The 17857-nt window shown below is 38.2% G+C and overlaps 1 protein-coding gene across 1 annotated transcript; it reads left to right on the top strand.

The window, feature by feature from the left end:
- Window positions 1-5728: 5728 nt before the first annotated feature.
- Window positions 5729-7430, top strand: LOC134675095 (uncharacterized). Its single transcript, XM_063533253.1, has 2 exons — window positions 5729-6411; window positions 7112-7430. Exons 1-2 carry the CDS (start codon window positions 5862-5864, stop codon window positions 7402-7404), a joined length of 843 nt encoding a protein of 280 aa, XP_063389323.1. The 5' UTR covers window positions 5729-5861; the 3' UTR covers window positions 7405-7430.
- The last annotated feature ends 10427 nt before the right edge of the window (window positions 7431-17857 follow it).

Genomic DNA, 17857 nt, shown 5'->3' on the forward strand with positions numbered 1-17857 from the left:
TATTTGCTGTACCAAATGCACTGAAAATTAAATGTGAGCCACTTAAAACAAATTGATGGTATTGTATGGTATTATTTATGGAATAAAACAATATAGCAAACATTGTTTTTTTTTTATTTGTTCGTGATGACCCGAAAATACGTAAACGAAAAATATTAAGGCAATTTTTTTAAATCACGTTATTAATAAAAAGTTCCACTCTTCCATATAAAGCCTTGTTCGGACTAGGCTAGAATTTTAGTCTAGTGGCGAGTAATTTAGTAGCTAAACTATTCGCTACTGCCTAAAAATCGTTCGCATTACAGTCGAGTAAAGCTCACAAGTCAGTGGTACTCTGCTTCACGTCAACTAATGAACTCGACTAAATCGACAGGTTCGGACTTGTTTAGCCGGCGGCCGAGTGAGCACGGACGCGTGGTGGAGGGTGCTACTCGCTACTAAACTACTAAAAAAAATAGAATAAAATGGATTGACTCGACTAAATTACTTACTAATCCACTCGACTAATTTTTTGGTGTTCAGACACGTTTAGCTACTAAATTACTCGCCACTAGACTAAAATACTAGCCTAGTCCGAACAAGGCTTTAGTGCGACATACAGTGACAGTTAGGTAGCGTTTATAGTATGTTTATAGGGCGTTTTCCAAAATAAATATTAAAAACCTGATTCTCACAGATCGTGGTGATTTTGGGTTCTTTCAACTCAGAATCACTAATATATTAAATTCTAATGATAAAAAAATTTCCCAAAAATTATTATGAAGATTGTATCTTCCACTACGTCACGCACATACAAGTGAAAAAATTCACACTAAAACGTGACGTAATGGAATGGACATTTTGGGACATCTTTATTTAATGGTGGGATGGAGAGTGCTGTCGATTCTGAGTAGAATGAGCCCAAGAATGTCCGGATTGGAAAGAATCAGCTTTTCAATATTTATTTTAGAAAACGCCCAAAAACTGGACCATAGTTGTACCTAAGCTGATTTTATGGTAGGTACATGTAATAAAAGAGTAAAGGGGCCCACTGTTTAACAGTCCGCCGGACGGTATCGGCCTGTCAGTTTTTCGGAACTGTCAAAATTTTGTTCTAACTGACAGGCCGATACCGTCCGGCGGACTGTTAATCAGTGGGCCCCTTAACAGGAAAATACATATCACTAGAGTCAGACCAAGATAATTCTGAAAATATATAACATCGCTATGTAACCTAGCTCTACATTAGTTTAATACTAATGTATCTTCGATTACTTCACACCGACGTAATTATTAGCCAATAGTATTTTCTACGAAGCTATTTTAGATCTGCTTTTTGTACATTCGCCATCAGATACATCGGAGGGGCCAAGGTGTTCACAATATCTGAACACGCACTCTGACGTTCTGACAATAGAGGCGGGTTTAGATATTTATGAGCGCCTTAGCCGCTCCGATATCTGATGGCGACCGTAAGAGAGAGTTGTGGTTATTTTTTTATTCTCTTTCAAAACACTTTCGAGATCAGTTGCTATTATTTCTATGTTACGAGTACAAATGTATCATATCATTTGTATGTAGATGTTATATCAAAGACTAGTATATATTCAAGACAAACAACCTCACCAACCATACCAGCATCATCATCATCTCAGCCACAAGACGTCCACTGCTGAACATAGGCCTCCCCCTTAAAATCCGTATGATGGGGGGTGAATACCATAATCGCCACGCTTGGCAGGCAGGTTGGCGATCGCAGTCGAGTACACCGAATTTGAGGGACGCTGCTGCCCGTCCACCGGTGGCCTTGGACGTAGTTTAAGGACATACCCGGGTCCCCACCATACCAACCATACCAACCAACAACCAATCATAGGTAGGTATCGCAAGCTTTTTTACTATTTTTCATTTATAGTAACATATTATTATACTCGTAAAATCTGTCACCTACTGTTTTTAAGACTTTCTTGACCGATGTCATATTATGCAACGCTTAAGTGGCTCCTGTGGTGTTGCTTATATCCATGGGCGACGATGACCGCTTCCCATCAGGCGGCTCGTCTGCTCGTTTGCTGACTATTACATAAAAAAAAATGCACAGTCAGTAATACACCTTTACATTTAGCACCTTCGTATACAAACTTCTATGCAGGTTGCAAGGGCGGGATACTTTTTCTCTGCAGCTGACTGTACAAAAACACAATTAAAGCATAGCAAAATCATTTTAGGCATATCCTTAAATATTTAATGACGATTTAAAAAGAAAAAAGAAGTGTCCTAAAAACAATGTCAGTTTCGTAACGCATTTTCACATACATTTTTTATGGACCGTTAAAAAACTGACACCCAAAATTTGTATTAAAACTGGGGACACTTTTTTCTTTGTCTAATTCAATAGTAATCGTGATTCTGAGTCCAAATAACCAAAACGTTGATGATTTTTCGAAAAAAAAAGTAAATGGTACCATGTTTTCTGAAAACTCTCATATGGGGTTGTCAGTCTTCTTTATTTACTAGATTCTGCTAAATATCGACTTTACGGGCCCGATTCGAATTTTGAAATAGACATCTATGTATTAGATATCTTTTAGACATCACTAAGATACGATAACGATATGTTTAAGATCTAACCTGTCAAATTTGACATTTGCGCGATTCTGGAGATACTCTTGAACGATTTCCACTTAGAGATCCAATGCACATATTATAGTGAGAATATAGTGTGTAGGTGTAGAGGCTTATTGTCATTGTAAATTTTGTTGTCACAGTAAATTTACTGCCATCATTCACATCTAATAGATATCTTACTCTATCTAACGTAAAAGTGACATTCGGCGCGATTCGGGAAATGAATTAGAGATGCACTAGATATGAAATAGTTAAGATATGTGACGTTCCGCGGCAAAAGGTACCATTGCCCCGACTGAATATTGGAGCGGCGTTAATAATAAGCGTAAGCGCCAGCCGCCATAAGGTACCTTTTGCCGTGGAACGTCACATATCTTTACTATTTCATATCTAGTGAATGTCTAACGGCGCGATATCTTAAAGTTCGAATCGCGCCGATTGGTTGGCCGAATTGCGCTGCAAAAGAGAACTAGTTGATATCTAAACTATAACGGATCTAGTACGTGTCGTCTCTTGTGAATATCTTGAAGTTCGAATACGGCAGTACATTGTAATAATAAAAAATCCTCCAAGTGAATGATTCACTCTTTTTTCTCGGCCTTTCAGTATTGTTAAGTGGTAGGTATACTATTCTCACGGTAAATGCCAGGTTTATAATGAATGAACGTTTATTTATACGCCCATGACAACTCAATGAGACTCAATGGGTATGTGTGTGTCGGCGGCCGATCGTAAGATCAGTCATATCATGAAATTCCTAGGCATATCGTGAAACATGAAAATCTTTGAATCGTTCCCTGAGTCGACGGAGCCCCGCTACGCGGGGCACCTATTTCTGGGCAGTTTGCCCTTCGGGCATCTGAAGCAACCTAACGAACCTATCTTACCTATATATCGGTTTAATGTGACTATCCTCAAAACAATGCACAGGAACATTACGATCTGCATGATCTTACTATCGGCCGCCGACATGTATACCTATTTGAACTTAATAATTATAATATAGTAGAACAATTCTTAACAAATAATTTTTTTATAGCAGACAAACAAGCAGACGAATCGCCTGATGATACGCAGTTACCATAGCTTATGGACACACGCGACAACAGAGAGACCGCAAGCACGATACGCTTAATATAGAAGTACGCTTTTGTTTGAATTTTGAAGTTCGTATCAGTCCGGAAACGTCGTGAGCGACAGTCCGTCCCACAGCTTAACGGCCTGTGCACACCGGCTGCGTGTGCGTGACGTGCACGTGCGCGTTCGGCGTTGTAGCACACAGATCCTTAATAAGCGACGGCACACCGCTTGCGTGACGTGTGCGTGTGCGGCTCCAACATTTTAGCGCACGCGCACGTGCACGTCACGCACACGCAAGCCGGTGTGCACAGGCCTTAACTGTGTGTGTGTAAGCAGGAATTTTCTGGAGAAACGCACAGTTATTTCTAAGGCTTTCCTATCATCTAAGCATCACTTGCACCATCCCACTAACCCTTACGTTAAACCGTAACGTTAACCCAGTGTCAAATTGTACTGGTAACCCCCCCCCCCCCGGGGGTACTGGGTGTACTGGTAATCCGGGTGTAACCGGTTAAACCCGGGTAGTGAGTGCAAGTGCCCCTAATTGGTGGGCTTTATAATCTTGTTCTTAGGTGAACCTGTTAAGAATGACCGTAACGGAAGTGATTGCAAGAATAAAAAAAAAGACAACATATCTACATGCACTACTGAAGATGAAAGTAATGTAGTAAACCGTTTTTTTTAAATATCGAGATCAAATAGCACCGCGGGCTGAGACCGGTCGCATTTTTATCGCCTGTCACGTTCTAGCAAATACACGTAAGTGCGAAAGTGACAGGCATAAGAGGCGATGAAAATACAGCCATGTTGCCACCGATGTGAAATGTATAGAGACGACGTATCGATTATGTCATCTCATTCTTTAAGGTCCATTTGCACCATTCCACTAACCCGGGGTTAACCAGTTAAACCTGGAGTTACCATGGTTATTAGTACAGCTTGACACTGGGTTGAAGGTTAAACCGCTTAACCTCGGGTTAGAGGGATGGTGCAAGTGAGCCTAAGCATACTGTATCAGGTTATGGCTCCTCTACACGATGGGCCAACGCCGGCCACTCCAAGGGACGCAGCCATGCGTTAGTATGGGATAGCAATAGCACTTGCTCCCTCTAACGCATAAATGCGTCCCTTGGAGTGGCCGGCGTTGGCCCATCGTGTAGAGAAGCCATTACAGGTAGGCATGTACAATTAGACTAAAAATGTATGGACACAGGTTTTTACAATAGGGTTAGCCGTTTGGATTTTTATTAAGTAAGAGAAAATTCTCCTGTCTGGATATTAGCATTATTTAAAATATTTTGACACAGTTTGTTGTATATTACATACATGTATGTACATACATATAATCACGCCTATTTCCCGGAGGGGTAAGCAGAGACCACGGATTTCCACTTGCTACGATCCTGACATACCTCTTTCGCTTCCTTCATGTATGTATGTATGTTGTTGTATATTAATCACAGCTAGAGCTATGTTTCTGGGTGAATCAACTATTAGAACACGAAATACGTGTCCCTACACTCCCTAGCAAAGAAAAATATAGATTTTTAACATTGTTTTTTTTTTTACACAGGTATTATTAGATCCATAAGTATTTAATTAACACATTAAAATTAACAACTTCATTAGATAAAAGTGACATTTTGTACGGTAACGCAGCACGTAAGGAACGTTTGATTTTTTTCGAGTTTTTAATTATTACAAAATTTAGGATCATTTTAAAATTTAATAATAAAAAAATAATCAATAAATCTAAAAAAACTTAAACATATCTATGGATAATATGTATACATCAATTTATGTAAAAGTATTATCCATAATGTCAATATCTAGAGAGGAAAATTGGGACTATGTTTGTATGGAGAAGCGGCCTTCCCTTTCCTCTTAATTTGATTAAGAAAGCATTAAATTATTGAGCAATCTAAACTCTTTACCATTTCCAATGTCGATACCTTTTACTATTTATTTACAAGCCGGTCGAAAGTACCCGCGCGGTCGAACAATGATTCGATCAATTTTGCTCTTTTACGTTTTCTGACGGTTTTTCTTACTTTTTGTAGCCGACAGTCAGTATAAAATAAATTGGACGGTGCAGTCCAAGCATCAGTTGAATGGCGCCATTCAACGACATGACTACAAACCTGTAGAGCATAGAACAGTGTATCAGTGACAAAATGTTCGTGAAAAGTGTACTTGTGACTGTTGTTGTGTGCGTGCATCTATCAAAAGCCGTTATAGATGGAACAGAATCGAATACGATATCCGAACCGCCGAAGAATATATCGGAAAGAGCGGGAAGATTTCTGCATAAAGACTGCAACAGCAGTCTCAGTGCTAAATGTTTGAAAATTCATGTGCTATCCTTTATAGAGGATCTAAGTTCTCGCGATGAGCTTCCTCTTCTACCAGGATTGAGCATTGTGAAGGAGAACAGGACCATAAACTCATCAAGTCCAGAGGAATTAGCTGCGGAATTATCCAGACAATTCCCTGGGAAGCCTGAAGAGAAACTGAATAGGTTCTTGCTGCATCGTCTCCAAGACTATTTGGATGGGCATTCATTAAAGTACAGGCTGTTGGATCCAGAGACTTCTGAAGAAGCTATGAGTATGTCTAAGGGGGATCCGGCTTCTGTTGGGAGGAAGAGCGGGGGCGGTGGCGGTCTTGGCGGCGGCGGCAAAGGCGGCGGTGGTGGCTTGCTGGCGGCCGCTATGATGATGAAAGGTAAGGATATAATCAAACTACTTATCTAATTAGTCATTCCTCTACTAAAATATTTATGTAATTGGTCAGTCCATTTTGCGACATTGCAATCCCAAAATATCCGTAAAATATTTTAGTATTAAGTCAAATTATGTAAGATTGACCCGTAATATTTAGTTACTTTGAATTTCTTTACTATTTTCATTAATAACATGATCATTTTATATGAATAATATATTAATCAAAGTTGGACAGAGATTTAAATCTGCTAACATATTAATTCAATCGTAATTTGTAAAAAATATCATGCAACAAGAACGCACTGTATTATAAATTAAATTCAATGTTTTTACACTATGAATAATTGTCACATATTTACATTGTTATGATTTACATTGTATTGTATACAAGAAAAATATACAAATATGAGTAATACTTGTGTCCATTGTTCAAATATTCTCGTATTACTATCATTACACCTACACAGATACATGCGTATCTACGGAGTAGGCAAAATAGGTGTAATTTATACGATCTTATTATAAGCTTATTATAAGGGTAACATTCCATTTCTGACCGCAGCTGCACTACTAGTACAAACGCGTCGGTGTTATTGTTAATTTCCATAGTAAAATGAATGGTAGTCCTGCTGTCGTTGGAAATGGACTGTCACATTAAGGCATGGCACAAATATTCCTATCAGTATTTTCTTCTTCTACAGGAGCTTTAGCAGCAGCCGCCCTTGGTGCCCTAGCCCTACTAGCAGGCAAAGCTCTCATGGCTGCCCTAATGTCCCTCCTCCTCTCAGCCCTGGTAGGCCTTAAGGGACACGGCGGAGGAGGTAAGACCACCTACGAGATCCACGCGAAACCAGAAGTCTCCCATCATCACTCGCACAGTCATGAAGAACACCATGAGCATGAACATGGACATCACGGCGGATACAGGAGAGCATATGAACCTGATGCCTATAGCAGCTACATGCCATATGGGACTTCGAGTACTAGCTCATAAATATATGACACAAATCATATAAATATAACCAAATGGAGACGCCTTGTCTGTACCTTCTTCTTTGTGGTCGTGTCCTCATGTCTGAGGGACGTGACTCCTATGGGTTATTCTTCCTACCACTGCTCTCCAGGCATCTCGATCTTCGGCCATCTGCATTGTTGCCTGGAGCGAAGTCTGGGTTATTTTGGACCACATCTGAACATCTACTGGGTGCACGCCGCTTGTCTGTACAAAACTGTCGATTTTTGCGAGGGAGGGGCACGTCACATGTATACGTAACGTAAAAATAGCCATCGCCAGTCCATACAATGTATATGACCATTGGTCATAGAGTTTCGACGGAGGTTAACGCCTGTTAATGGCTACTCCGTTTGGTTATATCCTCCAAGAGTGTCACACTCGTAACATTTCTAATTGAAGTCAAATACAGATCTAAGCTTTAGGTTGTTTCAACATAAGTAACCTATACGATTATGTTCATAAAGACAATATTTAAATCGATTTCGAAATACGGTTTCGTCGAGGTGTATTGGAAATTGACACTTGACTGTGTTTGTTTTTAATGCACGCCAAATATGTCTTAGTTTTTAATAATTTATTGATTAGTTAAGTATTTATTTTGTTTGTTGTTGTTGTTGAATTGTTTATTTATTGCAGTTATGGATGGGTGTGTTAAAGTTTTATTTATTTTGGTTTTTATAACTTTTCTCTTCTTTTTCCCACCGTAGAGATACACTACGTTTTACATGTTGTTTAACGTTATTATTTAATTGTATATATTACTTATATATTTTTAAATTTTTAGTTGATATTATGTATTTTCTTCAAAAGTCTTTTCTGCTATTTATGTATGTTTATGCATTACTTAATATTTATATATTATTGATTATATATGTAAAGTAACTTTATCTAAATAATTTTATACTCTCATAATCATATGGATATATACAGTATTATATAATGTGTATTATATTATTTATTTCATACTTATTATAAGCGGTATATATAACTGTGATATTATTCTTAGAATATTTATTTTAACCATGATAATTATGCATTTCTTCCTGTACCAAAAATAATCTTCGTCATTACTGTTATAATATTTACATATTTTCGTTATTTTATTTTCTTATTATTAAATGATTTGTTTTGAAATGTTGTTTTATTTCGTATGATAAATATAAAACCTATACAATTACGCAGTCCTGAATTCATTAATCTTTATACATGACATTAAAGCTCTCCAAGGGGCCTCTACGTGTTAGATCTATATCCCCACGCAAGCCTATCAAAAGACCGGGATTTATAATAGGCCCGTGAAATCCAAAATGGAGAAAATAAAAATGTTACCATTAAGTTTATGGTGGTAGCTGCATGATTGTAATAAATACATCATCATCTCAGCCATAAGACGTCCACTGCTGAACATAGGCCTCCCCCTTGGACCTCCATACGTGCCGGTTGGAAGCGACCCGCATCCAGCGTCTTCCGGCGACCTTAACAAGGTCGTCTCTCCATCTTGTGGGTGGACGTCCTACGCTGCGCTTGCTAGTCCGTGGTCTCCACTCGAGCACTTTTCGACCCCATCGGCCATCTTCTCGCGTGCAATGTGGCCTGCCCATTGCCACTTCAGCTTGCTAATCCGGTGGGTTATGTCGGTGACTTTAGTTCGTCTACGGATCTCCTCATTTCTGATTCGATCACGTCATCTAGTTTAGGCTCCTTAGAATTGTTTTGATGAGTAGTTGAAGACTTTCACCACCACCATCACCAAGACCACCCTTTTCATAAAAGTCTACGGCCCTGATTTAGTTAAATTAAGGTTTGTAGCGCTTTTATGAATAGGAGAGTGTATCCTTGACGTCGACTGCACGCTTTAACCACAAGGTTATTATTAATCAGTTAGTTTTCTTATCATTTACGATAGCTGCAGATTTCATTCACGAGTTGCGGTTCACAGAAGGAGTTATAAACGTCCAGAATTTTCTATAAGGCAATTTTAGATGTAGGTACTAAAGGCAGGCGTGGCTCACTACAGGTAGCTAAAAGTACATCCGTTTGGCCCCAATTTTGGGGTTTGCCATAAGCCGCGCGTGGTTTTTGGTATAGAGATAGTTTGAGTCCCGGGGAAGGACAGGACAGTTTTTATGTCGGAAATCATCCGTGAAGAGAGTGCAAAGGGGGTGGAATTGAAAGAGTTAATGAATTGCCTAGTAATTGTAGTAAGACATGTGCGAATTGAGTGATTGCTATTAGCATTATCCAGGCGCTATACCTAATTTAGCTGCTGTCACTAATTCCACGCAGGCGAAGTTGCGGGCAAAAGCTAGTAAGATATAAATTGGTCCGTACAAAAATAGTTAGATACATAGGGCCCGATTCGGATTTTGAAATAGACATCTATTAGATATCTTTTAGACATCACCAACATACGATAACGATATTTTTAAGATCTAACCTGTCAAATTTGACATTTGCGGGATTCTGGAGATAATCTTGAACGATTTCCACAGGATATGACTTAGAGATCCAATTCATATCTAATAGATATCTTACTCTATCTAACCTAAAAGTGACATTGGTTGCCCTGGTTGATTATCTAAACTATAACGTATCTAGAATGGATCTAGTACGTGTCGTTTCTTGTGAATATCTTGAAGTTCGAATACGGCAGATACTTACATTACAAGAAATAAAAGCGTATGGCAGTCTCCTGCAGTAGTTTTTCTCATAGGTGCTTAACGACATCCGATATTGAAATGAATGGAATTGAATGAATTTCAGCCATGTCAGAGCCTCCCGCCAGCTATCGGACTGATAGTTGCATTAGTTGTATTTTATGAAATTGTTGATGTATTATTATTATTATTTTCACTTGTATGTAAATTCAATGTTTACGTGTAAAAGTGCCCTTATGGCCTATCTGCTGAATTTAATGTTGAAGTTTGAAGTTTGTGTGGGCATAATTTTTGTGACCGTCACAGATGGCGCCCCGCGGTGTTACTACGCGGATGTACATGCGATATCAGATCGGACAGTGTGAAAACGCGTGACTGTAAAGCCTGTTGATGACAATTCATACGTTACATTTAAAATGCCACCCAATTTCAAAAAAATAGTAGGAAGTAGAACCCATTAGCGTAGGACGTCCACCCACAAGATGGACGGACGACCTTGTTAAGGCCGCCGGAAGATGCTGGATGCGGGTCGCTTCCAACCGGTACGAATGTAGGTCCAAGGGGGAAGCTTATGTTCAGCAGTGGACGTCTTATGGCTGAGATGATGATGATGAAACATAGTACCGTAAAATTAGGTAACTTTAGTCCACAACTTACAACAATGGCCCAAATTCAAGTTCCAGTAAAATATGTATACCTAAGTATTTTTCAAATTATGTTGAGTATATTATAGAGAGAGCATTATAGTGTATCCAAAATGAATGTAACGACTGTAACGAGTACATTCAAAAAGGTTCGTTTAAAATCAACTTTAAAAACTAGACCATAGGTTGTACTTAAGGACTATAATTACCTGATTTTACGGTATGGGTACTACTTAATTTCTTATTATGGGTAGTTTATTATTGTCTGTATTCCCTATTAGCTTTAAGTTATAAATTAGGTCCCCACAAAAATCAGCGCTGCGACTAAAGGTGACAGTCCATTTTCAACGACAGCTGCATTACTGTTCATTTTACTATGGAAATTGACAATAACAGCGACACGTTCCAGTACTAGAAGTGCAGCTGCAGTCAGAAATGGAATGTTACCATTACCGTAGCATTACGCTGAGTGGGAGTCCTTTTTAACGTCCATCTGACCTATGTCTTGTTTTTAATTTAACCGGTTTGTAACTTTGATGACGTAAATAAATATATTTTCTTTCTTTCTTTCATAGCTCTATAACCTCATCCATCTAACATTCAATTGATGCATAGTTAACACAATATAGAAACAACCAAGACCCTACCACCTTCATAACAAGGCTTATATCACAAAATCCAATATCGCTCTAAACTTTGTGGTTGGTGCTAACTCCTACCCTTAGGCGACCACAAAATGACGTATTACTCGAAGACTAAATGACATGTTTTCACCCACATACCTTGACATTTGACCTGAAATCCCATTAAAGGAATTTAAATAAATAACGCCAACCCACTGTTTGGTTTTTCATTTGTTTTCTTATGGCCTTACGGGATGGCTTTGAATAACATACTGATTTTAACAGCGACTATTGCTATTGTTAATGCAAATATAATAAATAATGAAGTAGTAAATAATAGTGATGTTGTTAGTGTTGAAGTTGATAATTCGGCCGATGCTTTCGAAGGTGTATATACGGAATGTTTTCTGTATTTGTCGTATTCTTGCTTACAGAAGAAAACGTTATTATATTTGAAAGTGTTAAACAATTTGACCGAAGTTTCGGTGATAGGAGATTATGTTAAATTTGGTAAGTGCTTAAATTTTATAACATGTTATAAGACATAAGATTGTTCCTATAATTTTAATAAATAAGGTCCGATTTACACCCATACAACCATTTCCAGTCGCCGTTACGACGCGGTGTAGACACATCTTGTGTCGACACCGTTTGTTTCGGTCACAATTCCAGTCGCAGAGTCGTCGCCGTGTCGACACAGTTACCAGAAATGGGGAAGGGTCGACACATGACACAAAGTGACATAAAGTGTGGTCGCCGTGTGCACACATTGTTACTAGTTTGCGACTACTTTATGCCAAAATCATTCGTTCATTCGTTCATTTTGTTCCTGTCAAATGGAAACTGTCAGATGGAAAAATAGTTAAATAAAAATAAGTGACATTAATACGCCATCTCTAAAACGGATTACAAGACGTAATTATATATTGTTTGCATTTATATTACAATAGGACTTAAATTATTATGGGGAATTAAACTGCTCGAGTGATTTGATAAACTAAGTGTAATATAATCAACGCGCCACCACATTGTTTTAGTTTAGCCGGAAATGAAATTGTTTACTTCTCAGTGCCTGTGTTCATAAATATATTATTTGATGCATTTTTAGTACTTCGATGCGTATACTATACTTAAATAACAGAAATAACGCTTTACATACTACGAAACTTGTTAATTATGATGTATAAATATGGTTTAAGGCTGAGAAATATTGCAGTCACAAAGTAGTCGCAAATGTTTCGACTTTGTGTCGACTCTGTGTAGACACATGACACGCGCTGTCAAAAGTAATAACAAAGTTACTGGATTTGCAAAATGGCTCCTTGTGTTCATTTGTTTTCAGATATTCTCAAAGTGTAAAAATGCCGTGGTCAGAGATGGGACTTAATAGATTAACAACTGTTTATTCGACTAATTAAAGGAATAAAAAAAGTTAATCCTCAAATTTTAATCGCGGTTAGTTTAGTCGACCTCGACGATAGATTGAAATTGAATTAATCTGAATATTAATCGAATAAATTATCGATTAAATCTCGGTTGGAAGTTGACAGGGGGCCATTTTTGTACGTAAAAATAATAGAAATGTCTTGCATGCAGATGGTAGCCAAACACTTTGTCATAAAAGTCGAGATGGGTCGGATGGGGTGGGTGGGATGGATGGGATGGGTCGGGATGGGTGGGGCTAAAAGTCGTCATGGATGTCGTTTTATAGGTTTTAGGGGGGCCCGATTTAGAAAATGATGACCATTTTGAAATCCAGAATGGCGGCCATGCACTATGTCATAAAAGTCGTCATGGGTGTCGTTTTATAGGTTTTAGGGGGCGCAGATTTCGAAAACGATGACCATTTTGGATTCCAAGATGGCGGCCATGCACTATGTCATAAAAGTCGTCATGGATGTCGTTTTATAGGTTTTAGGAGGCCCTGATTTCGAAAATGATGACCATTTTGGAATCCAAAATTGCGGCCATGCACTATGTCATAAAAGTTGTCATGGGTGTCGTTTTATAGGTTTTAGGGGGCCCTGATTTCGAAAATGATGACCATTTTGGAATCCAAAATTGCGGCCATGCACTATGTCATAAAAGTCGTCATGGGTGTCGTTTTATAGGTTTTAGGGGGCGCAGATTTCGAAAACGATGACCATTTTGGATTCCAAGATGGCGGCCATGCACTATGTCATAAAAGTCGTCATGGATGTCGTTTTATAGGTTTTAGGAGGCCCTGATTTCGAAAATGATGACCATTTTGGAATCCAAAATTGCGGCCATGCACTATGTCATAAAAGTCGTCATGGGTGTCGTTTTATAGGTTTTAGGGGGCGCAGATTTCGAAAACGATGGCCATTTTGGAATCCAAAATGGCGGCCATGCACTATGTCATAAAAGTTGTCATGGGTGTCGTTTTATAGGTTTTAGGAGGCCCTGATTTCGAAAATGATGACCATTTTGGAATCCAAAATTGCGGCCATGCACTATGTCATAAAAGTTGTCATGGGTGTCGTTTTATAGGTTTTAGGGGGCCCTGATTTCGAAAATGATGACCATTTTGGAATCCAAAATGGCGGCCATGCAGTATGTCATAAAAGTCGTCATGGCTGTCGTTTTATAGGTTTTAGGGAGCGCAGATTTCGAAAATAATAACTATTTTGGAATCCAAGATGGCGGCCATGCACTATGTTAAAAGTCGACATGGATGTCGTTTTATTGGTCATGGTCATCATTTTCGAAATCTGCTCTTCCTAACACCTATAAATCAACATCTATGACGGCTTATATGACAAAGTGCACGGCAGACATCTTGGAATCCAAAATGGTCATCATTTTCGAATTCTGCACTCCCTAAAACCTATAAAACGATATCCATGACGACTTTTATGACAAAGTGCACGGCACACATCTTGGATTCCAAACTGGTCATCATTTTCGAAATCGGCATTCATGACGACTTTTATGACAAAATACGTAGCCGCCATCTTGGATTATAAAATGATCATCGTTTTCGAATTCTGCACTCCCTAAAACCTATAAATGGACATCCGTGACGACGCAAGTTATCTTTATTTTCAGATCTAACAAATTGCTACAGAATACAAAGGACAAAAAAAGAAGCGAGGAGGTAATGAAACAAGCAAAAATACAGATAATTCATCGACGCAATTGGATGCTTCTTAAATTGTGTCCTGATTTTTTTGTCATAAAAGTTTTTATTTTTCACATATTACTCTCACAAGTTCCGTGACATTTCGACCTTGTAATTTTTTAAGTAAATGTTTTTGTTTATCTATGAGGATCTCACTAGAATAATATAATCAAGGTATGTTTATATTTGATGATTGAAATAGTAATGCAAAAAATAAAATATATTTGTGTCTTATATTCCTGCCGAAGACTTTTATTTTTCCTTTTCCTTCTACACAAGTTTGGCCAAGTAATAAGAATTTAGGGCTCTCAATTTTATTTTGACTTCTACAACAGTAAAGCTACGAGGCCATGTTTGGTATCGTTTTCGTATAAATTCGCAGTACCAAATTTAGTTATGGTATCACATTGACACCATTCCAAAGTAAAAACATATAAATTTATTAAAATACTTTCTTTTAAACTCCTCTTCACGCTTAAACTGCTGAACAGTTTTAATTTAAATTTAGTACACATATATTTTGAGACATAATAAGTTATCTCAAAAATCATCCTTTAAAGGTGTGAAATGAGGTGTAGGGGGGAATTCAGAATTGACTTCTTGAAGTTAATACTGTTTAAGTTTAGGTTTGAAGTCATGTTTTTTTATCATTTTTAACTAAATCAAACATGTAGACCATCCCAAATTTAATATAAATCGGTTCAGCGGTTATTGATTTCCCGTACAAATTTCCACGCCACTTTTCACACCTTCAAAAGATGATTTTGCTTAGAAGATCTATCCTATGTCCTGTTCTGGGACGCAAACTATTTCTATACCAAATTTCAACGAAATCGGTTCAGCGGTTAAGCGTCAAGAGGAGTTTAAAAAAAAACCGGCCAAATGCGAGTCGGACTCGCGTATTAAGGGTTCCGTACATTAAGTCCGACTCGCGCTTGACTGCACATTTCTAATAGGTTTTCCTGGCATCTATAGGTAAAGAACTATTTTGTGTATTCAGACGGACAGACATACAGACGCACGAGTGATCCTATAAGGATTCCGTTTTTTGCTTTTGAGGTACGGAACCCTAAAAAGATTTTTTTTAATTTTGTGGAATGGTGTCAATGTGATACCTTAAATGGATTCAGCTACCCAGATTTATACGAAAACGATACCATACACGGCCTAGCACCTTCACTGATTTAGATATATCAAGATAAAATTGAGAGCCCTAAATAAAGTTTCAAGAGCGGATATCTCAAAAACTATTCAACATATCGAAAAAATTTACTGAATAAACTTGTAACAAATTTCTTTCAACTTTCATTTTGTATAAGTGGCCATGTCGCTAAGATGCATAGTTTCCGAGATATAATCGAAAAACCGGAAAATGGGACCTTCAAAGCCCCCTCTTTTCCCCCCGCTCAAGGGCTACGGCCGGGGAATTTTGATATGTTCACCTCCTAACTTGTCCAAACCAAGTTACGGAGTCAAAAATTGTGTTCCGAGCATTTCCCTCTACAACTTTTTGGAGCATTCGTTGGTTGACCTAAGTAGCTTATTGCATTTCTTTAAAAACTTTTCTGTAAAAGGTAGGTAGGTAGGTAAAAGGTTGACGGGTGTTGGGTGTTTATATGGTTTTGGTCGATTATTATCATTTGCATCGCCCATGATGACTTACTAGAATTACGAGCACACGAGACACTAATAGTAGTTTGACAAACCTTGGTTTTCAAGAGCTATTTTATACTGACATTTGCTGTCACAAATTTGCTGTCAGATTTAGTCGCAAACCGCACGCAAAGTGCACACAAATGTGTCGACACCTTGTTACGGAAATGTGTACACACGGCGACGACACTTTGTTTCGAAACAATTCTAGACACATTGTGTGGACTCTGTTACGACACATCTGACATTTAGTTACCACTTTGATGATTCTGCGACTGGAATGGTTATATGGGCACATTATTACTGTTAAATCAATGAGAGTTCATTACATTAGCTAGGTACGGTCGCCATCAGATATATCGTCGCGGGCGAGGTACAGTCAGCAGCAGAAGTCGCTATGCACTCCAGGTGCTCAAAGAGAGGTAAACGTTTAAACTGTCAAAAAGTTGTTGACTGTCATGGTAGTATTTACTTGTGAGCGCTCAACGTGTCACAAATATGTTAACAGTCGCTATTCATTAATTTCTACACTTACAACAAGTCATTGATACCTTAGCTGTCAAAAAACCAATGGTATCTAAGCGGTCAACGTGTCAAATATATCTGAACAATATGGAAAAATAGACTTTAAAGCATATAAGTATGGTCGAATATTGAATAAAAGATAGCCATGCTAATTTCAGGTAAAGCGTTTTGACAATCATCGAAAGCAGTACAGTCTTGTCATCACATACATCTATCTCACGTTTTGCCCTTCAACCACAGGAGCCTTTCGGTCAACTTACTGCAAACTATTTCTTTTAACAGAATCGTCAAGACGAATGACACATAGCAAAAGCTAACTGAAGCCGAATTTAGAGCCAATTGTCAAGGCACGTCGTGGTCTCAGTAACAGGCGTTTGCTTTTCAAAGCAGAGACTGCGGGTTCAAATCTCAGTCGTACGCACCTAGAGATTACAGCTTTTTGTTTTTTTTGGGTTTCATTTCTTTTATTAATTTGTGTCTTCTGGTTTTATGTTAATTTCGCATTAGTTCATATAATTTTTGAAGATAGTGTCACATGTAGCGTATGTACGACTTTCTATCAGGACGTTGTAGGTTTGAACCCGCAGTGGGCGTTACTTAGATTACTCCTGTGCGGAATGCCATTTGATATTTACTACTCAAAAATCACGTTTGTTGTATGGGAGCCCCACTTAAATCTTTATTTTATTCTGTTTTTAGTATTTCTTGTTACTTGTAATAGCGGCAACAGAAATACATCATTTGTGAAAATTTCAACTGTCTAACTATCACGGTTCCTGAGATACAGCCTGGTGACAGACGGACGGACGGACGGATGGATGGACAGACGGACGGACAGCAGAGTCTTAGTAATAGGGTCCCGTTTTACCCTTTGGGTACGGAACCCTAAAAATGCTGGTCTCTTCGAAAACTGACTAAATTGAGACCTACAAAATCGATATCTAAATAGAAATAATCTTAGTTTTATTTTTCAAAACGTTCGGGGTTTGATTCCCGAGCTGAGTACACATTTTTTTTAATGTATGAATGCAGTTTTTCGTGTTACTAAAATCGATGACATGATTCCTAAGAAGAGATCGGTGTATATCTTATAGTATCAGATTTTCCCATACTGGCCGATCTAAATGGGCCACCCTGTATAGTATATTTTACTACAATAAGTGGGCTAAATAAATATATTAACATAGG

Source organism: Cydia fagiglandana, chromosome 21, assembly GCF_963556715.1.
Source record: "Cydia fagiglandana chromosome 21, ilCydFagi1.1, whole genome shotgun sequence".
NCBI lineage: Eukaryota > Metazoa > Arthropoda > Insecta > Lepidoptera > Tortricidae > Cydia > Cydia fagiglandana.

Coding starts and splice junctions, on each gene's coding strand:
- LOC134675095 (XM_063533253.1), top strand. CDS start 5,862: ATGTTCGTGAAAAGTGTACTTGTGACTGTTGTTGTGTGCGTGCATCTA. Junction 6,412..7,111: donor GGCCGCTATGATGATGAAAG/GTAAGGATATAA, acceptor CTTCTTCTACAG/GAGCTTTAGCAGCAGCCGCC.